This window comes from Fringilla coelebs (assembly GCF_963513975.1).
Source record: "Fringilla coelebs genome assembly, chromosome: 14".
In the NCBI taxonomy this organism is placed as follows: domain Eukaryota; kingdom Metazoa; phylum Chordata; class Aves; order Passeriformes; family Fringillidae; genus Fringilla; species Fringilla coelebs.
Window position 1 is genome coordinate 6,566,266 of NC_140040.1, and position 22,203 is coordinate 6,588,468.

Here is a 22,203-nt window from a genome sequence, read left to right on the forward strand (position 1 = left end):
GTCGAGGGCGGGGCAGGTCGCCCGGGAGACGGCGGGGGGCGCGGCCGCGGGCAGGGCGGGGCCTGGGACGGGGCGGGGCCGCGCCGTGAGTCGCCTCCATCTTTCGGCACAAAGGAGCGGCGGCAGCGCCGGGCCGGGCTTGGCAGGGGCGGAGGGCGCGGGGTCCGTGGCGGCCCCGCTGCGCTCCCGGCGGGGCTGTGCGGAGCTGAGGTGAGGCAGAGCGGACGCGGCACGGCTGGCGGGTGCCGCGGGGCTGGGGTGGAGCGGGGCGCGCATCGGGGTGCGGGGAAGGGACAGCGGCGGGCTGGGCGCTGGCGGCCCCATTGCCGGCCGTGCGTCCATGAGTGAAGGCACCGTGCTCAGCCCTCCGCTCCCTGAGGGACCGCCGGCGCGGGTCCCGGTTGGGGTGGGGGCCCCGCCAGCGCAGCCCCAGGCAGCGGCCCGGGGCCCGTCGGCTCCCGTGGTTGGTGCCGCTGCCCCCCAGGGATCCCCGGTCCCCCCGGCTGCCTCGCTGGGGCCGTCTGGGCAGGGCAAGCCGGGGTACGAGGCGGGTGGCCAAGGTGCGTCCCCCGAGCTGGCGGAGGCCCCGGAGCTGGGCTGGCGTGTGGAGCTGGGAGCTCTCTGGAGAAAGCGGCAGGAGGTGAATGAACGGGGGTTTGGCGAGCTGGGGCGCCCCGAGTGCGGCGCTGCTCGGGGCCCGAGGGGTCGGGACGTCCTAGCGGCGCCTCCCGGGTGCGGGGAGAGCTCCCGGGGCTCGTATGACTTGCAAAACATGGGCTTGGCTACCGCGGGTTCGGTGTGCGAGGGGCACAGTGCCATCGAATCGCGGAGTCACGGGCTCGAGGTGCTGCCCTGGCACGGCAGGGCTGCTGAGCCCTCGGATGTTGGCACATCAGTGTGAGGAGTCGGGTCCTGAAAGCTGTTTATGGCTCTCAGTGTGAAAATGCATCTGCACAGCAAGATTTCTGCCTTTACAGAGATGTGGGGGTGTGGAGCGGGCCACCAAATGCACTCGTTTACCTGGGTCTGCTGTTTTACGTTCCTGGGTGGCAGATGAGGCAGCGGCACCTTTGCTGCGGGTGCGGCAGCGCCTCGGCTCTGCTCTCCCACTTCAGTTCCTCCAAAGCAGGATTTTTCACTGCTTGTATTATGCCCATATCGAGCATGAGTTTCTCTTTTAGGCCCTTTGAGTCTGTCCTCCTGATCACTGTTTCTGTCTCGCAGGCCTTCATTGACCTCCCCTCTTTTTAGGAACTGCTTTTTTTTTTTAATATGTTCTGCTGTGTGGCAATAGGTGCACTATCCTTGCTAGGAACAATCTTAATGTAGGTCCCAGGAATGGCTGTAGTCTCCTTACTTGTCATTTTCTGTTTCGTTTTTGCAAACTCTGATCCCTGAGCCCAGAGTTCATTTTGGTGCTCAGCCAGTGTTATCAGTTTTTCTCACACAGTGAAACTTTGGTCCATGGAGAAACACAGACATAAGAGCTGCCTTTTCTCTCCTAAATTAATTCAGCCTGCTCTGATTTCTGAATGCTGGTGTGTTTGGTAGGTTTTTTTTTTCTTTTTATGTTTGTGTCAGCGCTTGTTTTCTTCAATATAAGAGATTTTTTTTTCTACTTAGCACTAGCTTTGCCTCAGGATTTTAGTTTTTCTGTCCTTTGTCTTGCATTGAATGCATGTATTTGTTTTGGTGTTGTTTTCTTTTCTCACGCTGGTCCTCAGCTCAGTTCTGCTTTTCTACTAATTTTCTGTACATCCATCACTGCTATGAGATTATTGTCACATGGAAACCTACATCCGCTTGTTTACTGTGACTTTCCCTTGTTTTCTTCCTGGTATTAAAAATTTTGCTGTTTTCTTGTTAAACTATACAGATTTTTAAACCACGAATGTTCTCATCACCTTTGAGCCACCTGAAATATTCCCTTGCATCTCATCTCCTCTCGGACTCCTGTATTTGACTGTGGATTTCTGGAGGACTGTGCATTCTCAAAAATTGTCATATTTTTTTAAGAGTCTGTGATGCTGCTAAATGTGTTTTTGTTTTGCATTTATCCAAATGCACAGAATTGATCTGTTCTTTGATCTAAATCTGGCCCGTTCTTCTGTAAGCGCTTTTGCCTGTGTCTTTGTTCTCTGCCCAAGTCCACTCAGCAAAACAGGCCCTTTCTCCTCCTGGCACCCATTCCTCTGTCCCTCCCTTTAGGACATTGCTGTTATTGCTTTGTGCCCCAATCTCTGCTGTTTGTTCCTATTTATAGGTCTGCTTGAACAGATTGTGAATTTCCTGTGGTGTGTTCTTTTTCAGATGAGTGAAGCACAATTGTAGTTGTGTGATCACTTCTTGTCTTTTTGCTTTTCATCCAGACATTCTCTTGAGGCTTCTGCTAAATGAAAGTTTTCAGTTTCCCCTGTCCATCACTTGAGTAGGAAGCTCCTCCAGGGTATTTTAGTGCTGTGTTTTGCATTCTGCACAACTCTTGTCATAACTCTTGCTGATGCTGATTGTTTATTAGTTTAGCCTTGGTTGTTTACCCACTCTTAGACTGCTGATAGAGCTAATCCAGCTTGTCCACACACCTCCCTTATCAGCTGTGATACCAGTGTGTGTTTGCAGGGAGGTGGGCTTACTGGTTTCCCTGAGGTCTTTAACTTTCCTTTTTTATTTACCTTCAGCCTCCTATACAGGGAGTTTCACTGCAAAGCTTTGTAGTAGCCACTGTGGTATCTTACTGTTGGTGATCCCTCAGTGGCTCTCTTCTTCTCTCACTGATGCATTATTCTGTGCTTTTCTTAATGTTCTTTTGTTTTTCTTTCCTCTTAAAAGGACATGATGGTTTTCTGCACAACCCTGCAGTGCTCTCCCTTGGTACATTATCAGTGTTTTCACATAGGAGGTCTTAGCTTGAAGTGCATTTCATTTGCTTGGAGTCTAATGGATAGGACTGAAATAGATCACTTACTATGTTTTGGTTTCCTCCTGTGAAGTAAGACATCCCTCATATTCTGCCCTTCGGCTGGAATCAGAGTCAATTCTCCTCAAACTTTTTGCTTGCTTGTTAAAATTGAGGAATAACAGGAAGATATTTATTAGTGCAAGCAGTAAGTTAGTGATAAAGGCAGTGATTTGTCATAGACACTTGCTGGCCTGTAACTCTTTAGGTTTCTTCATTCCAATTTCCTTTGAATTCATTATCTCCCCTACCTGGCAATGTGCTGTGTTAGAAGTGTCCTCAGTTGGTCATGTAGCTATGTGCTGATATCCTCCCAAAGTGGAGTAAGGCTCATCATGTGCACTGTGTGCTTTCCCTCTCAACACAGAGGCAGCAACTTAAAATGCTGTCAGCTTGTGGTAAATTGAAGGCCAGCTAATGTCATGATATTTGTCCTGTTCTGCTCCATTATCAATATCTTTTGTTCAGCATTTCAAAGTGGTTTTTGCGGTTTTTTTTTTTTCCATTATTGAACTTCTCATTTCTCAGTAGACTTTGAATTTATTCATTGCTTTAAGCAGTGCAGATCTGACACTGAGATTCCTTGTCTTTCAAGTATCTCGTGTGCTTTGTATTGCCTTGTGTCCTGACAATAGATTTAATTTTCCTGATCTGTGTGTGGTAACTGTAAAGCTGGCATTGCAGGGCAGTGACTGTGCCAGCATGATCTTTATTTCCTTTTCTATTCTTCATTATATTGCTGAGGTCTAATAAAAGTCAAATGTTCACACATGACTCACGAGGTTGTGTGACTGACCCATGCATCATTATCTCTCTTCAGAAGTGCTTGTAATTACCTGCCCTTGATCTGCCATTTCTGTGACCAGGCTTGTGCTCTGGAAGCACAGCTCTGCCATGGCAGCTCTGTGTGCTTGGTGGGCTTTGCCTGTGCAGCAGGGACACCTGGCAGTGTGGGATGAGGTGCTGCTCCTTGGTTTTGAGTGCATATTTATTAGATGGAGTTCAGGCTGTTACCATGATCAGTAACAAGAAATCCATCTTTTTCCTAATAAATCTTTCCCCTCAAGGAAATAGTGGTTTCTGAGCATATGAAACACAACTGTCATTATTTTTCTCCCTTTCTAAAGGCTTTTTTTCCCCATAGAAAATGCCTCCCTTTTGCTCTAAGTATCTGAATATCTTGGTGTTGTGTTAGGTGGGAGAAGGACGAGTATCGAGGACTTTTTGATCTGAAGTGTTGACATGGGTTTTTGGGTTGCTGGCTTCGGTGCATGTGCACAAACTGGTGCAATTACAGCTTGAATCATAGGTTAGGGGGCAGCTGAACCAGGAGGCTGCACCATTCACATGTATCTTATACCTTCCTGCAGACAGTGGGTCATGCTAGAAAGTCATACTGAAAAAAAGAAAACCCAGCAACCTGCTGATGCTCTTTTTTTTTTTTCTCTAAAGGCAAAGCTGTCTGGCATGGATCAGGCTTAGAATTGTTCTCCCTGCTTTTAAAAACACTCAGCTAATGGTGAGTCCAAGAATGGTGTGTGTTTTCACTCAAACTCGGGTTAATATATCAGTCCTGAAATAAGATTTTAAAACAAAAATGACAATAGGTGAGTTATTCTCTCTCTAGAGCATTACCCCTTTGTAACATTTTGTGAAGTGGTGTTTACATGTAATTATCAAAACAATTTAATCTTAATTCTCCTGAAATTCCTCAGAAAGTTATTTAGCAGAAGCCCCAGGTGGCTGAGACTTTGTGTTCATGGTACTGTTACAGGATTTTGAAAGCCTCTTAAATAGTTTTTGTACTTTCTGCCTTTTTTGACTAGACTGGGTGCAGAGTCCTGTTTAAGCCATATTCAGACTGCCTTGTGAGACACATGCTCATCATCCTCCCACTTCCTAACCCACCTGCACATGGCCGAGACATCTCTCAGGCCTTTCCCCCCCTTGGCCATGGCGCATTGAGCAACTTCCTCTGGCTTTCTTGGTACTGGCAGGGGCCCTAAAGCACTGTAAGGAAATAGCACAGCTCAGTGGTTGGAGCAGCACACCTGTGAGACCTGGCAGGGGCACTTGTTCCACGTGGCTGGTGAATCCACAGCGGGCTCTCTCCTCTCCTGCAGCGTGCTTGGCTGGCAGACTTGTGGCAGGGCAGAAAGGAGAGGTCCTGAAGGCAGAACCTGAACAGACAGATGGGGAGAAATGAAGCTGAGTTCTTGCGTGGGTGGGTTTTTTGTTGTTGTGAGTTCTGTGATGAAGTACTGGAATGGCTGCGCAGGGAGGTGGTGGAGTCACCAACCATGGATGTGTTTGTAAAAAGCCTGGATGTGGCACTGGGTGCCAGGGTTTAGTTGAGGTGTTGGGGCTGGGTTAGACTCAGTGATCTTGAAGGTCTCTTCTGACCTACTGGCTCTCTGATCCTGTGAAACTGGTGAGATAAGGGGTTCCAGTGACCTGCCCAGAGCTGTGTTTCAGGTTCTGTATTCTTCAGCTCTGGAAGTCCCAGGTAGTTCAGGAATTGTGCTTTCCAAGAGTGCTTCCGAGGCAGGTTTGCTAACCTAGTGACCTACATGTTGTGTTGGGCTCAAATGACAGTCTCTTGAGCAGCTGTCACTGTATCCACTCACAGGAGGAAAGGGAATTTGAAGGGCATTTCCTGCTCTGTCAGTACAGTCCTGAACTTTGTCTAGCAAAGAGCAGCCTGCTTTCCATGGCTGGCAGGGAGGGCCACAAAGGTGGCTCTCAACTCTGCCCACTGAAAGATGAGGCCATCCTCTGATGCTGCTGCAGTTGTCAAGACATGGAACTTTCTTCAGCCTGTTTCTAGACATTGTCTGCTTGCCAAGGCAGTTGTCAGACAGTGATAATGCAGGCTTCCAACTGAGGCATTGCTGTGTTTTTCAGCAATGTTATCAAAATTTTACACTGAAAACAGTTTGTGGACATGTGAATTTTAAATGTTCATAATAGCTTAGTCATGCCATGTAGCTGGGCTAAGTTCTGTGGTCTACAGCAGGAGATTGTTCTGCCTTTTACAGAGTAGTTCTGTACCCAGTGTTCCTCTGAAAACAAGCCCAGCTCTGAGATAGAAGAAAGAAAAGCACTGAGATTAGTTTAGATAAGAAACAGACAAACCCTGAGTTGCCACTCTTTTAGCTCACTTACATGAAGCTGGGGTTTGCTGACAAGAATCTGCCTCTGCTTCCAGCAGTCCCTCCTTGAAGCATCCTCCTGGTGCCCACAATGTGGTGACTTGGATGCCTCTGTGCTAGCCCTAATTCTAGTTCCCAGGGCAGGGCTGTGCTGTGACTGAGCTGCTCAGTCTCTTGACTTGCCCCTCAAGATGCTTTTGTGGTTTAGTTTTTTGCTCATGTACAATGCTCTTTAAGTGTTGAAAGGAGTTGATCTCCCCATGAGTGAAGAGAGCTCTTTCACTGGTTTCTTGATACTGCTATAGATAAAGCCTTGTCCTTTCTGAAATGGACTTGTAAATTTTAATAGGCAAAGCTTTTAAAAAAGAAAGGTGTTTGGGGTTTTTGGGGTTTTTTTTTGGGGATTTCTTTGCCATTCTATACCTCTGCTTGGTATCCAAAGAGCCACTTTTCTCCCAGCATTGTCTATTAGGGAATTTCTTGTGGATTTTTGGGGAGAGTTTCAGGCTTTTTTGGTGGAGTTTTTTATTTAATATTGAATTCTGATATCATGAATGCTTTTGTCAGAATTGTATTGTTGATAACGCCTTTAACTTTCTGGGCAGCAAGGAAGATTAACTTGAATTAATTGAAAGAGTTATTTATAAGCTTCCAAATGAATGTCTGTGCCAAAACCTAATAGGGTATAGCTAATTGATTTTATTTCATGTGCTTGTATCCCTGCAGTTTATAGGATTAGTGTTCCTTGCCATCTACAGAGCATTATCTTTATCTCCCTGCCACTTCTGAAGCAGTGCATTCTACTCTGCTCCTTGGGCAACTGCTGAGCTTGTTCAGCTCTGCCAGGCCACGTCACCCTGCTGGAGGCACCTCTTGTTCAACTTCACTGGGCTGTCAGATACCACTATCTCTTTAAAAGATCATTATCTCAGAAGTGCTTTCATCTGCCTCAAAGCAGAACTTAAGCTCAGTCTCTGATAAGAAATGTAATGATCCATCTGTGGCTTGGGGAGCTGAGAAGCAGGAAACATGGTCGATACCAGCCTTGGTTTAGACATGAAGCAAAGTGGAGGTTTTCTGTAGTACAAAGGACAGTTCCACCGAAATGACTGAGATGACAAATGATGACCTCTGAGATGGGGAAGCTCAAAAGGTGGTAAATGCTTCAGTTTCTCTTTCAGAAAGAAAGCAGAACAGTCTGATGCCTGGCATGTCCTGAGCACTAGTGTCTCTGTATCCAGAGGTAAGGGAAAACTGCAGAGAGGAATCCCTACCAGGCCTGCTCTGGTGATGCTCATTTAAGTGAGAAAGTGAAGTTCACTTTAAATCTGTGTTGCAATTTTAGTGTTCCTATACCAGCTAAAAAAAGGAGTTTAAAGGAAGTGAAAAGACAAAGTAGTGCAATGTGCAAGTGACTATAAAATCTGACTTTCACAGTGAGTCTACAGAAAAAGAAACTACTGTGGTGGTAGTTACTGTCTGCTTCTTTCTGCTTCACATCAAGTCAAACAAGAGATCAGATCCTCCAGCTCTGTGTGTGTGACAAAGATGCATTACCTAGAGAAGGCATCAGGGTTAAAGCCCAGCTGTTTGCATAAACCTTGTACAACCCTGGGGTTTTCACTGATGAGCACTTGTGCAGGAGCTGGAAAGCTTTGAGACGTGGTGAGTCTCCCTTTCTGTGAAACTGGCGTGCTCAAAGTCAGTCTGCTTTTGACTTCAGGTGCTCTTGCCTCAGCAAGAAAGCAACCAGCTGTGGCAGTGGCTTTGTGAAATGCTGCATGCCAGCAAAGGCTGCTTCCCATCGTGTTTTGACACTAGTCTTAACCCTCCAAGGTATTTTTAAAGAAAATAGAACTGAATTAGGGGTTTGCTTCAGATTACACAGCGTGGTGGTTGGTTACCACATGCCAAAGCACCAGCAGGGTATTTACCCGCTCCTCCTGAAGCCTGTGCTCCCCTGGCTGTGTGCAGTGCGTGGTGCCATGCTGGACACCCAGCACCTGCTGCTCTTCAGCTGCACAAGTCTCACAGGTGAGAGGTTGTATGTCAATGGGATCTCCTGAGAAAGTCTTCATTTCACATTCTAGTTGTATGTCCTTTACTGGGAATTCTTGGGTTTCAGTACTGTCCCCATCATTTCATAGCTGAAAAGTCTCCCTGTTAAAAAGCTTGTTTTTCAAACAGGCTTCTTCTTCCTCTTACTCCTGTATCAAAGTTGATTATCTTGCAGCAATTCATAGCTATGTTTGCTTCTGGTTTGAACTTTCATCTGACAGGCATTGCAAGTATTTCCATCTCTTCCTTTTTGGGAACATCATTTCTTTGGGAAAGAAATGCTGAGGAAATATTTCTAATTATTTTATCTTCTTAATAGGAAACTGCTGGCCAAAACTCTAACAGTTTTGCTTTGAAAACCTATCAGCTTTGCTGTGGGGTTTGTTGACTGAGCTCCTGTGTTACTCTGCTCAAGAGGGGAAATCACTGGTCTTACTCTTGTAGTTGTGGCAGAAACTGGAGAAGTGTTTTTGGTAGCTGAAACCTTCCCCATTTATGTGCACGAGGGTTTTTTGTTTGCTTGGCAGTGCACTCCATTTCATGGAAAGAAGAGGCATTTTCCATCATGAGGCAGTATTATGGTTGGCTGTAATTGAATATTTGAGGGGATGAATCACTGACTCTAGGGCTGCACATTGCAGAGAAATGATCCCAGTGCCACTTGGAGCCAACTCCTCCACGGGCGTGCTCGGTCGGATGATCCAGGGGAGGCCTCTCTGGGGCAGGCTGGGCACCTGCACTTCCAGGCTGGTGCAAACCCACTCCCACAGCATCCCTTCCAATGGATGATGATTTTCTTTCCCACTTGGACTTCCAGCCATGGCAGGTTGGTCAGCCTGTGGAGCTCGGAACTCCTTTGTGCATCCGTGCCTGTGCTTGAGCCTGCCAGGAGAGCAGCTGCTTCCTGTGGTGGGATGGGCCCAGTGGCAGGGGAGGTGTTGGGGCACAGGAGGCTGCAGCTGGCAGCTGCTTTTCTCCCAGGGAGGGAAGGTGTCCTGCTCCAGCAGCATCTGATCTGGGGGCTGTGTTGAGGGCAAGATGTGCTGGGGCAGCTGCTCAGTGAGTGTCCCCCAGGGGCTACTTCTTATGGAATAAAAACTTGTATTTTTATTAGTTTTCTTTGCACTTCAGAACCTTTCTTCCTGCATTTGTGCTCTATCCAGACAAGCTGGTTTGTGAGCAGATCTGTAGCCATCTCTCCTACCTTGTGTTCCTAATTATTTAGCCTTTCAGTTTGTTTGAGGCTTGACAATGAGCTCCTTGTATGTGATGGTGAGCAAGAGCCAAGTGAATGCTGTCAAACCCAGCTCTTTACTAAATAAGGGGAGTTTATCCTGTCATTTCTCTCTTCCTGTTATCTAATCAGCTTTTATAGTGTACTGTTATTTTCTGCTCTGTCTGGAGCAGATATTATTGCTTCTCTTGTTCCTCCTGTAGGGACCAATTTTGAGGTGAGGAGTTGGTCACTGCTCTGCACTTGGTGCTGTGTAATCTGGAATACCAAGGCTGTAGAAATAGGTGGGGTTTTCTGTCTCTAGTCCTAAAGCTTTTAGATGAGAAACTGCATTTTGAAGCCTTAAGAGAATTCCCTCTGTAAAGGCTGAAAATAAGGCTCTGTATAGCTGAAAATAAGTGTGGCTTGATGTCATGGCAGGTGTAGGGAGGAGGTGGAGTATGTCTAACTTAGATGCAGTTTCCAAGTGAATTCTCCTTTTTTTTCCATCTCTCCTCAGGGACTCCTCAGTGCAGTTCCTAGGAGTGAAAGCAGAGTCAGTAATGACTCAGTGCCCACCGTAAAGGCTTACAAAGCACTGCCTTTTCCAAAGAGACTTTGTGCCCTGGAGAACAACCCACTTCTGCCACAGCACTTTGTGAGCTCCCCCAGCCATTCCTGAACCAAGCAAACTTACAGGTGAGTTGATCATAATTACTTGGTTTTAATCATGCTTTAAGTTGTCAGCCAGAAAAACTTAGGCTTCAATAATCAGCTTTAATCTTGACATATGTCTGGTTTTGTTTCTTTAGGTTCTTTAGGTTCTTACTCATTGTTAATCTCTAAAATACAGCTTTTTCCATTCTTGTTTTGATGACAAGATAGATTCACTGTGTTAACATTTCCATAAGTTACAGAACAACTTTATGCAGATTCTAAATCTGCAATAGTTTTACATTTTAGTATTATCTTGCTAAAAAGCCCTTAAATGACCCAGATTCATAAATACATCCATATTCCCTAGAAAGACATGATTTGCATTTAACATAACTAGTTCTTTTTTAAATGAAGAAAGTCATTTTAACCAGTTGTGAACTCAGACAATTCTGTTTGAGGTCTTTGCAATCTGCTTGTGACTTGCTGACTGAGAAGGTGCCAGCAGTATTTGCTCAGATGGAAGGACTCTGAGCCTGATGGCCAAACTGCTTAGGGCAAAAAGCAAGCATGATGTGATGCTGAAGCCCTTTTGATGATCTGTGGTTTAGGAATTTTTTAACCAAGAAGTCAAGATCTTGTATTTTTTTCCTATTAATATCCTTTGGGGAGTTGATTTTTTTTTCTTAGTTAGCCTCCAGTTAATTTCTTAATACTGAACATTTCACTGTGCTACAAGATGTGCTTCCCACTACAGAAGAGCCTGTGACAGCTTGGTGGCAGTGCTTTTCCAGTGACATCTGACATCCCAAGAGTTGCTCATATGACCAATGTCTGGTTCCTGATTGTTGTGATCTTGTCCCAAAGGGCAGCCAGCAATTGCAGTTGCCAGTTGGCTCTGATGGTGGGGGCCTTCCATATTTAAAAAGTGTCAGCTCTCTTTGACTTTCTTTTGAGTTTAGGGTGCTACATGTCTGCTGTTAATGAGATTATTTAATAATTGAAGAATAGTAATAACCTATTACAGGATATTCACCATAACTTCTAGTGTAAATGTTAAACTTGATTCTTGAAAGGATAAAAACTACTTACTTATTCCAACATGCCTGAAGTGTGTAAGTAGTGAAATTATATCTTTTGTAGGCTTTTATATTACCTGAGACTTTAGGTAATGTTCTATAGAAATCTGCCCTATGCCTTGAAACATAACTTGTTATGAAATGGGGCTTTGAATCCTTTTTCTCTTGTATTTTCAAGTTAATAACTGGGAGAGACTGCCTCGTGGTCTCAGTTGCTACTGGGCCTGTATGTGATCCAAACCATTTGAATGAAGAACAGAAGAATGAATTAGTCTTTGTTCCCAAAAATGGGAGATTGGTTTGACACTAGACCCAAACAGCACCCATTTCAAGATCCCAGTTAGATTTGTAAGGCATTAAAATGGGGTCTATAATTCCTCTTTAATTCAGTGTTGGTGCTTCTTTGGGTGAAAATGCAGGAGATGTAGGCATGTTCCAAAAATGTGTGTTTGTGCACAGGTGGACCAAATGGTTCTCTGTTAAATCTGTTGTTTGTTGAGATAAACCATAGCTGTAAGATTAGTTCTTTACAATTTTATCTGTTTTAAAGTTTGGAAATGCTCCTGATGTGAAATGAGCACCTGAAGTGTACAGCCTTTATTGGGGTGACATAAGCCATATGTCTCTGTAAAGGGCAAATGAAACTGGTTTGTTGATACTTAGTATTTAAAGGGTAGCAGCGTGGGACGTTTACAGGCAAACTTTTTCCTCTGCATCCAAAAACCATGAAGGAGCTGGGAGGTGATAGGTAGTGTAGAAGAGAATGGTGTGTGGGTGAGAGCTCCTTACCCAGGGAACTTCCTCCTCCTCCTCTTCCTTCCTTTCCCTTTCCCCACAATAGAGTTCAGGTAAAGCCTTGTGTTTCTTAGCTGCTTTATTCGCCAGAACTGGTGGTGTTTACTAAAATAGGAATTCTTCTGTTGTTTTCTAGCAGTAGTAACACTGACTCTTGTTCTATGTTTGCTTTTTCAGACCTCCTTCTGGATGACCAGTGTGTGTTTTAAGTGATTCTCTCAGCAACTAAGTCTCCAACTTCCCGCTCATTCCAGCTGGTAGCAGCTTTTAAGATGCAAAAAGATCACAACCTAGGATCGCACAAACATTTCTCTTAAAACTTCCTAGATGATTGTTGTTGCTTTGGTTGTGTTCTATGCTAGCAGAAGCCTTTTCCAAGCTCTGCTGTTGACTCTAGAGCACCACATTCCCCATTTCCTGGGAGCCTTGGGGGCTGGCAGCATGGGAAACTCGTGCGTTTGCCGCGACGACAGCGGGGCCGAGGACAACGGGACCTCTCAGGGCCGGCAAACGGAGCACAGCAGGACACACATCCCTGAAGCAAGGAGCCACCCAAGGGACCCTGTCCGTCCACCCCGGAGGGGTCGAGGGCCTCATGAACCAAGGAGGAAAAAACAGAATGTGGATGGGCTGGTGCTTGACACACTGGCTGTAATTCGGACGTTGGTAGATAAGTAAGTACCTCCTCAAGGAATAATTCAACATGAGTGAAAATGTTCTTGTCTCCTCTCAAACTGTGGCTCCAGCCTCTCACCGATCTACACCTGACCCTCCCTGGAGCAGCTGCGTGTTTCCATCTGGAGGCTTAGGAGAGGAGCACCTTTCCTAGGTAATAGAAGTAGCTCCTGAGTGCCCAGGTACAGACTCTTCCAGGAGCTGAGGAGCTTTCTCACAGTTCCTGTATGGGCCTACACCCATGTGGGATGAGGAGTGTGCTCAGGATTTCTTACCTGGCACAGATACACAGTTTAGGAAGTAATAAATGCTCCAGAGGCTGGGAACTTCTGTCCTAGAAATTGGTTGTTGTGCAGTTTTCTGTTTGCAGGCTGGATTTTACTTCTTTGGAAATGGTGAAACAAAATAGGGAGCTTTGATCTTTGTTAGCCTGGATAAACAGACTGAGGTTTTCTTTCCAGTTGTAAGTCTGACTACTTTTTAAAGATCACATGTTGTGACTGCCCAGCTCACAATCCCAGTATTGCATTCCTGGCATGCTCAAAGCATCCATTAAGGGCGTGGGGGATATTTATGGGCTCATCCATTTTTTGGTCCTTTTTTTGGTTTTGTTTTGCTTTCTACAAAGCTTTAAAAGAACCTTAAAAATGATGGGTTAAGTTAGCTCAACACCTTTTGGGGTTAGGTGCAGGCTAGGAATTGGAAAGACCAGAACAGAAGGAAAAACACTATTCCAGCCTGATAGCTGTGGTTTGAGTTTAAGGTGGATGGGGCTCAAAGTAAGTGAGCCTTCATTCATATATCTGCATCAGCTCTGGAATGTGCCTGCAGAGAGGAGTTTGCCTTCCTGCTGTCAAAGGCTTTAAGTGAAAATATCAGGACTGATGTTTTTCATGAACATTTAAGTCTAAGGTATGTGTTTTGTTGGTTTTTTAACAGGTTTTATTTTGTGCTCTGTCTTCAAATCATGGCAAATGTTTTTTAAAGTCTCTGCCCAGTCTCTCATGCCCTTTCCCTCAAGTTCAGCTCCTTAAGCTGTTTCACAACACTTCTGTGCTCAGTCAATCCTGTTCCTGTGGGTCTTGCAATCAGTTTTGTAACCTTGTAAGCACTTTCCTATGCTGAGTGACAATAAGCATGGTTATTTCACTGCCCATGGAGTCCTGTTTCTGATGAATTCCTGAAGCTGCTGTATTTTTATGGGGGCTTTTATACAGACTACAGTAAAATGCACTGTGATAAGGAATGAATCATTGCTTTCCCTGCTTGCTATTTGTTTGGTTTGTCTTGGGGTTTTTTTTTTCTTGTTGTTGATTTTGGTTTTATCAAATCTCAAAGTTCAGACCTAAAACATGTCTGACAACTGATTTTTTTCTTTTGTCTTCTATCTAGAGATAGCTGCTTCCTAGAAGCTTAATTTCATAAACTCAGACGGATAATTTCTATATTTTGAGGTTTATATGAAAAGCTGCCTTGCAAATTAAGAAATTATCAAAATGGCTGTTTTCTTTCAAAATGAGGAAGGTGTGTCCTGGAGGGGATGTTGGAAATTAGGTGGTTAAAATGGCAAATCAGTGGGACAGGATTGTCCTGTGCTCAGTGCCAGTACTGTGAAAAGCTGCTACTCGTGACAAAATCAGAAATCTTGCAGATAAAAATGTCATCCTTTCTTATTGTAGCCTTTACTTGTACTTATGGTTGGGAATTTTTGTTGGATTTTTCTCATTTCTTTGAATCTTTCTATCCTTTCTCGTGATGTAATTCTGGCTGCAAAACTGCACTTTTTTTCTTATGGGCAGATTACTTTCCAGAAGAAAGGTGAAGATGCCTTGAGTTAAAAAAACAACCCAGCTATTTGTTTCAAATGTTGTGGCAATATAAAAATGCATTCAACTGGACTTCAGCATTTTCTTGTGGAAATATTTAAGAATGTGCTCACCTTTTTATAAGAAAAGACATGTATTTATGTCATATATATGCTGTCAATGCTGAGATTTTTCTCTGCTTTATTATTAATCTCTCAAACTAGGTAGTTTTATTATCTCCATAAGTAATGTCTGTTGAAATTTTCTAAAATTCCTCTGTATTTCACATTTCCAATTTCTTTTCAGAGCTGTGTGGTAGAGTGAGTGTGGAACATAAAGTCTAAGCCTGGGGTTAGTTCCCAGTGCCTAAGGAGCACTGAATAAAGTATTTTAGGACATGCTGCTGGATAAGCTTTTTCTGGACCTAGTGGTGCTTACTGAACAGGACTTTGGGGTCTTGCTTTAGGTACTTTCACTGGTAGTGCCTGCTCAGATACACAGATATGTCCATAGCTCTGTCCTTACTCCAGCAAACTGGACTGAGGACCTGATCTATTGAACTTCTTGTGGTTTTCATGTTGGAAAATGGCTTGGTTTAGATATTTGCTGTTAAACTGCCTTAACTGTTTTTTTTAACAACTCTTTTTGAAGACTATGATGCTGTTAGGTGGCTTCCCATTCAGGTTTTATGGTGGTTTTAAAATGTTTATATATTTAGCAGAGAATTTCTGAGAAAAAAATCCTATTGAAGTGATGCCCCTTGTGCACTGCTCTGGGTTCACTTTGTGACCTCTGACACTCAGTGCCTTCTTAGGTGCTACGAGGAACCTGCTAATGAACAGCACCAAATCCAGGCATTATGTTCAGCTCCTAGACATGCAGATGTGGATCACACTTTCACTTGTCAGCTGTTGCAGACATGCAGATGTTGATATTGAGCCAGAGAGAGGCTCAAATCCCATCTGTGTTTCAAATCTGAAAATGACATTAGCAATCTGCAGCCTGTGTAACTTCCTTTTGTTAAATGGTTACTGGATTTGTTTTCTGTCTGTGAGTAATCATTTTATTCATTGTATTAAGTTGATGATTGTGCATAATTTTTGACCTGTGTAATATCTCTTTCAGTGACCAGGAGCCTCCTTATTCAATGATCACGTTGCATGAAATGGCAGAAACAGGTATCAAGGCATTGTGTTGGGCATTTCAGTTGTGACTCACAAGCAAAAGAAATAAAACAAACCCCAAGCCCCTCTTTTTTTGCAAAGAAAAATGCACCTCAGCTGGGTGTGTTGGGGTGTGGTGTAGCTCTGGGGATGTGGGAACCAGAACAAAGTTCTGCCCTTCAGAGCTTCACTGAGCTCATGCATTGGCCCGAGTTTGTATGAATTCAGTTAAAGTTCCCACATGAATCTCCAGAAGCAGCCAGTGCATGGCCACAAACACACTGCAGTGGCATTAAACCCTAAGCCAGCAAGAGTGGCTGTTTGCAGCTGAGCAGGAACATCCTACACCTGTACCTGCTGTGGGCCAAGCCTGTGTGCTCCAGTGTCAGCACAGAGCACGTTCCTTTGGTTTGGGTCTTGCTGACTGAGACCTCTGCTTTACTCTGTAATTGTCCCAACCCTGTCCCTAAGTGCTCCTGCTGGACAAGCAGGGGCTGTTTCATCCTGGTTACAGTAGGAGAAATTCTCCCAGCCTAAGACTTCAACAAAACTGGTTTAGTTGAATTTTTACCTCTCTATGTAGTAGTGTTGATAAAGGTGTTAGGAAATATATTTCTGTATTAAAATTAATTAATTAATCTGGTTAGATATTACAGCAATTCAATAAAATGTTTTTCAGGGGAATGTGCTAACATAACCCCCAATATATTACTGCTGTGTTGTTGTAGGGAGTATTGCTTCTTCAACCTCACTCACCTGTATACAGACACAGATTGTTATTTTCACTTCTAAGGGAGCTATTTTCTTGTAAATCCAAATCTGTTTACTTTATCAGTAGTTTAACATCTTCTTAGTGGATGTTTGCTTGCAAGTAAAAGCTCTTGTCTACTTATTCAACAGTGAGAGCTGCTCCTTAGGAAAACAAACATTCTTTAGACCAGCAGGCATGGGAAAAAAACCACTGAATTTCTCTGTTACTCTCTGTTACTTCAGGGAACTCGGAAAGAGGGATCTGTTTCTGGTTAAAAGAAATTATTTCCTGAGTGTCATTGTGTATGTGGCATTTACCACTTAAGAGTTGACATTGGCTGCTGAACTCTGAGTATCATACTAGAACAAAGTACTTGTCCATACTACCATGAGTATTCCTTCCTAATAGTAGTAGGAACTGAAGGATGCTCTGGCCTGGTAAGACTCTTCTCCAAACCATACAGGTGTTCAGTACTACCCAAGCTGCTGTAAACTTTTTCTTTTTTGAATTTAAACTTCTAAACTACTGCAAACTGAGACAGTGGTGTAAGAAGCAAACTGTTTTTCCTGCTGTCTCTAAGCTCACTGGGTAATTTTGAGGATTTTTCAGTTTACATTTAGGGGTGTACTTAAAATACTTCTGAATTGCACTGTTAATTCTGAGTGTGACTTCTGTTTTGTGGTTGACAGATGAAGGCTGGTTGGAAGTTGTTCAGTCTTTAATTAGGGTTATTCCATTAGAAGATCCCCTGGGACCGGCTGTTATAACGCTACTACTTGATGAATGTCCTCTGCCAACAAAAGTGAGTCAAAAGCAGATGCATCTATCTGTGAGTGTCAGCTCCTTGTGGTTGCCACACCCAGGATCCCTTTGAGTGCCTTTCACTGGTGATGCAAGACTGATAGTGGTTCAGAAAATGGGTGTAACATTTAAGTTCAAGGAGTTTGGGGTGGCTTGGTGTCTAAATGCTAATTAATGGTAGGAGTATTCCCCAAAAAAAGATAAATTTGGTACATGGAGAAGGAACAAGAGAGCCTTGGGTTTTGGCTGCTTTTCCTGCTACTCTCTCCTGCTGTGTGGTACTTACTCTGTGCAGGGAAGGTGTGCAGGTGCTGCAAAAGCTGCCCTAATTCTGCCCTTTTGTTCTCTCATTTGCAAAGCTGCACATTTCCAAGTCACTTGAATTTGTTCCTGCCCTGCACATGAGGAGTGCAATGCAAAAGGGTGTGTTAAGCTAAACAAATGACGTTTTTCAACTATGAAATACCTATATATGGTTTTGGCACCCTTTTGTTTTACTGGCCACTAATCTGGTTTTGGGCAGAAAGATGACCTGAGGTGTTCATGCTATGTTGGTGCAGGTGTGTAACCGAAAGCCTCAGGTGCTTAAGGATGCTAAACATAATGTTTGTACAGGAAACTTGTCTGTCTTCAAATGTTTGTCATTATCTCATTTCTTCAGAAACTGATGATCATATCATTGCTGCTGTCATTTCTCAAGCTCGTGATGCTGCCAATTTTAGTCTTCCATTGGTGCTGTTAGGGATATGGGGATATGAAGAGCTGGTTGCATCAGTGGCTGGAGAATTGGTCAAGCTCTCAAACTACCTGAAGTGGGTTTGTTTCCTCTAGGCTGTTGATTAAAGTTATCTGAGAGTTTTAAACAAGAGAAATGTATTATGACTGTCAGAGACTGAGTTATTTTGAAAACAAAGCTATGGCTAGAAACTTTGTCTGCTTTAAAAAAGAAATCAGGAAATGGAGACCACTGTGAATGCACATAGGGAGAGTGATTTTGGATTTTTTGTTTGGCTCTACAATGTCCTCAGCCATCAAACAGTTTGTTTTTCAAAAGACAAGGGATTTTTATTTGAGTTAAGGAGTTTGGTATAAAATAGTTGACCTTATCAAGACAAGAAATGAGGTGCTTGTTTTTCTGGGGGGCACAGTGCTTTTTCCTGTGTAGCTTCTTTGCAGCACAAGGAGCTGCAGCTGTGGGGTCTGCTGGACACATGCAGCCTTATAAAGTGTGTGCTGCTGTTCATTTTCTTTGTATACAGGATAGGTTTTTTATCTTAGGGATTTTAAGTCAGTGCCTCACTTCCATGACAGCTGGAGAACAGCAGTATGCTGTATTTTATTTTCTGGTTTTGCAGGCTATAAAGTCCATAAAGTTAAAAGGGCAGTGCAGTAAGCTGTTTATTCTATAAAGTCTTTATTTAACTCAAAATACTTGATCTCTCTGACAGTTCTAATAATGGCTAAAAGCAGTATGAGTATGTCAAGAGTCTAATTTTAGTGAGTCCTTTCCATCCCAAGTCTGTTGCTCAGTCATTCTTTCTTCTTTCTCTTTTCTTTCCACTTAGCTCAGTCCTGTTCATCAGTTCTGGTTTTGTGGCTTTCCTTTTAAGAATATAACTACTTTTCAGTGTGATCTCTGTACAGACCTCAGACTCTAGCACAGTCAACTGATTCAAATGTGGCTCAGAACACAGTTCAAAAAAACACATCTATTCAACTTGAGCAGTGCTCATTTTTCCTCCAAATGGCTGCTGATGACTTCAATATGAGGAGTTCTTCTATTCTAATTAGATCCTTGCCTGAGATTATGCAGTTCAATCTGAATCAGCTGAAACTTTCATGAAGGCTGGAAAGTTGAGGAGGATTTGAAACTTTTTAGGGTGGGGTTCTCCCTGTGGGATGACTTGTTCTGGCTCTAGATTAACCCCTAACTACCCTGAAAATGCAGAGAATGCTCTAGACCTATCTGGAATTGCATTCATACCATACTGCCTGAACAAAGCAAGTCAAAGCGTGGCATTTTAGCTTTATTTCCCTCCTTGGTTACTTCCTAAATTTGTGTGACTACAGAAAACCACTTAGGCTCTCAAGAATGCAGTTTGACATCCTGTAAAGCTGATAACATCCTAAATTTATTATGGGAATGTGGGCTTTTTGGGGAAGGGGCATGTCTCTTTAGTCCTGAATTCTAAAATCTGAAACAGTCCTTTTCTTGATATGAGTTTTAGGACCCTGGAAATAGATCAGATGGCAGTGGTGCCATATGTGCTAATTGGTTCCTCTTATCTTGGGGAGCTCACTTAGGTATGTCCAGAAGTGTTCTGAGCTGTTGATCACAACAACCAACAATCTGGTGGTAATTTTAAAGTTACAGCTCTTGGGTCTGTTGAACTTTTCTTCCTATCTGTCCTTCATTATCTTATCTTAGAAGATAACCACCCCATGCTGTCTGTAATATGATGCTGACTTTAGTAATGTGTAAAACCAATCTGGTTTTAAGATACTGAATTAGGGGGTAACTGTCAGTAACATTGAAGAGATTTCTGATTTTTCCTTTGCAGGATGCATTACAGAAGTTAACAGAAATATTAAACTTGAGTGGAGCTGCTGCCTGCCAGGACTCTTGTCACCCTGCCAAGCACCGGAACACGACCGCAGTGCTCGGCTGCTTGGCAGAGAAATTAGCAGGTAAAGCCCTGGCCTGCTCCTCACAGCTGGCACTTGGCTCTCTGCAACACCTTCTGCTTTAGCACCCACCATGCACAGCTCAGGGGTGTTCCCTTAGAGCTCAGTGTTCTGCATCCCAGGGGTACCAGGTGGGACAGAATCGGGTTGATTCAAGTGTCTGAATGAGCCATTGACAAATCCTTCTGGTGTGTGGTTAGTGATTGGGGATCACTGGTGGTTATATTGCCTTAGCACTGGTAATCAGTCTCTTCTGCTGACCCACTCTGGCTGTGAATTACTGAGGACACATTCTCTAGAGTGTAGGCAGGAATATCATGTTAGTGGTCTTGGAGGCTGTATAGAAATAAAAAATAAATATGCTTTTTCCAGTAGACATATCCTATTCTATTGTAGCTAGCTGAAAAGATTCTCTTCTGTGTTGCTTAAAAGAAAATTGCTGAGATTCTATTTTAAGGTGGCTTCATATAGAATTTTCATTCTGTCATTCCTACCTAGTACACAGTTGTAAACTGATGGTTAAGGTTCCTTCCTGCTGGTGATCTCTTTTGTATCTCATTTTTTTACTCCTTTTTTGAAAGTGGACAGGAAATAGAGGGGAAAAAAGTGATGGTCCGATGTCACCTAATGGTTATTAAAATCCAGTTACTGTATTTCTGTGGGAAAAAAAAAAGAACAAGATATGGAAGTATTTTTGTACTGTAGTACTTCTACTGTATTATACCAAGTCAAAATGAACTATACTGTATCTACTTCTATCTTAGTGGACAGGGCTCTTATTGTGTCAGCCCAGGCAACAAATTTGTTAATGAAGTGTTGGAACCCACTGCAAGTTCTTAAGAGCTTGTAGCTGCCAGAGTTTGATTCCCTCATGTCTCTCTCTTGATTAAGTGGACACTATTTCAGGGCTTTCCCATTTTAAATTGGCTGCTGGCTCTGGTGCTGCTGCAAGCTGTGTAATTAACTATCAAGTTGGCTGTTTCAGGTGCTCCGTTTTGCTTATTTTGGGCTACTGATAGATGGAGCTGGTCTTTACACATTGACTCTGCAGGTGAAGGGGAGACAGTCTTTTTTCAAAAGTAAAGAGCATGAAAATGCTGAGTGGAGGCTGCTGGAGTCTTACTGCAACATCTCTGGCTGGAACTCTGTACCCACTTAGAGCAGTGAACTGAACAGGACTGTAATGTGCCAGTAACTGTGTGATTATTGAATGTGCACCAAGTATTTTACTAGAAACAATGATAATTGTTTTATATTATAGTTTTGCTTTGCTGTGAAGTTGTTTGGTGTTCTTTAATTTGTTACCTTGTGTTTAAAAGCTCTGTTGTGATGGGTATGTGCTACTTCCCATGGAGGGATTTCATTCCTGATGTTTTTACAGGTCCTGCAAGTATAGGCTTGCTCAGCCCAGGCATATTGGAATATTTACTTCACAGCTTGGTAAGTGTCTTTGATCTTTCTCTATCTATCCATACAGAGCAATTAGAATGCAATTTTATTATTATTGTGAAAAGTTGAAGTCATGTCTGCTAAATATTGGCAGTGTATGTTACAAAAAGCTGAAATTCCAAAGCCTGTGGGATCTCCAGCCTTGGAGATAATGTGAAGTCAGTGGAACAAGGCTCTGGGTACCCTGATCTTTCTGTATCTCCACAGGAGGGTGGAATACAGGAAGTTTGGAGGCTCCTTTGAACCTTTGACTTACAGCTCTTCTTGTCTGTCTGTACTGGATATTTATTAATTAACTTTTTCTTACTGCCCATGTTTAGAACTTCCAGTCCCATCCAACAGTGATGCTTTTTGCACTAATAGCACTGGAGAAGTTTGCACAAACAAGTGAGTATTTGCCTGGTATTACTCTCAGCACCATGGCTTCTGCATTGTTGTTACTTGCCTTGCCTGATCACTTGTGAGCATGAGAGCCTGCATTGATATTTATTGCTCTAGTGACATCCCTCTACCCCTCAAAACCCCTGAGATACTTGCTGAAACTTGTTTTCCCTCTTCGAAATTGCTGTAGAAGGATTTGTGACACAAGGCCTTTGTCACTGACATAAATCTGTATTAGAGCTGGACAACAGCATTGAGAGCTTGTAGGCAGGAAAAAATATTTTTTGCTTTAATGACACCCTGACTCATAAACCCTTAAGAAATTTGCTGAAACTGACCTTCTCATCTGAGAAATTGCTACATAATGACTTATGACATGAGACCTTTGTTACTTGAAAAGAAATCAATCAGTACTGGGGAGATGGAGGACAGCTGTGATCAATCTCTTGATGATGCAGCTGCATGCTGAGGAGTGGTAAATCTGAATGAAGATAATTCTGCTTGGGGAAACATTTTCTTGCTTGTAGTATTGAGGTCTAGATGTGTGTAGAGATTTCTACTACATTTGTAGGATGTTGTTTTTTTT

General features: G+C 43.4%; 1 protein-coding gene across 2 annotated transcripts in view; it reads left to right on the plus strand.

Moving 5' to 3' along the window:
- Positions 1-69: 69 nt before the first annotated feature.
- The window catches only part of RSPRY1 (ring finger and SPRY domain containing 1), a 34,666-nt gene continuing 12,532 nt past the window's right edge, over positions 70-22,203 (plus strand). Inside the window, exons 1-9 of one of the 2 annotated variants that reach the window (XM_084214843.1) lie at positions 95-210; positions 4,409-4,475; positions 9,900-10,078; positions 12,085-12,581; positions 15,513-15,565; positions 16,991-17,103; positions 19,664-19,790; positions 21,169-21,227; positions 21,557-21,623. In XM_084214843.1, coding sequence (XP_084070969.1) covers positions 12,235-12,581; positions 15,513-15,565; positions 16,991-17,103; positions 19,664-19,790; positions 21,169-21,227; positions 21,557-21,623 — 766 coding nt within the window. In that variant the 5' untranslated portion in view covers positions 95-210; positions 4,409-4,475; positions 9,900-10,078; positions 12,085-12,234. Of the gene's footprint in view, positions 211-4,408; positions 4,476-9,899; positions 10,079-12,084; positions 12,582-15,512; positions 15,566-16,990; positions 17,104-19,663; positions 19,791-21,168; positions 21,228-21,556; positions 21,624-22,203 lie in introns of both variants that reach the window. The other variant, XM_084214844.1, reaches the window with a different exon arrangement.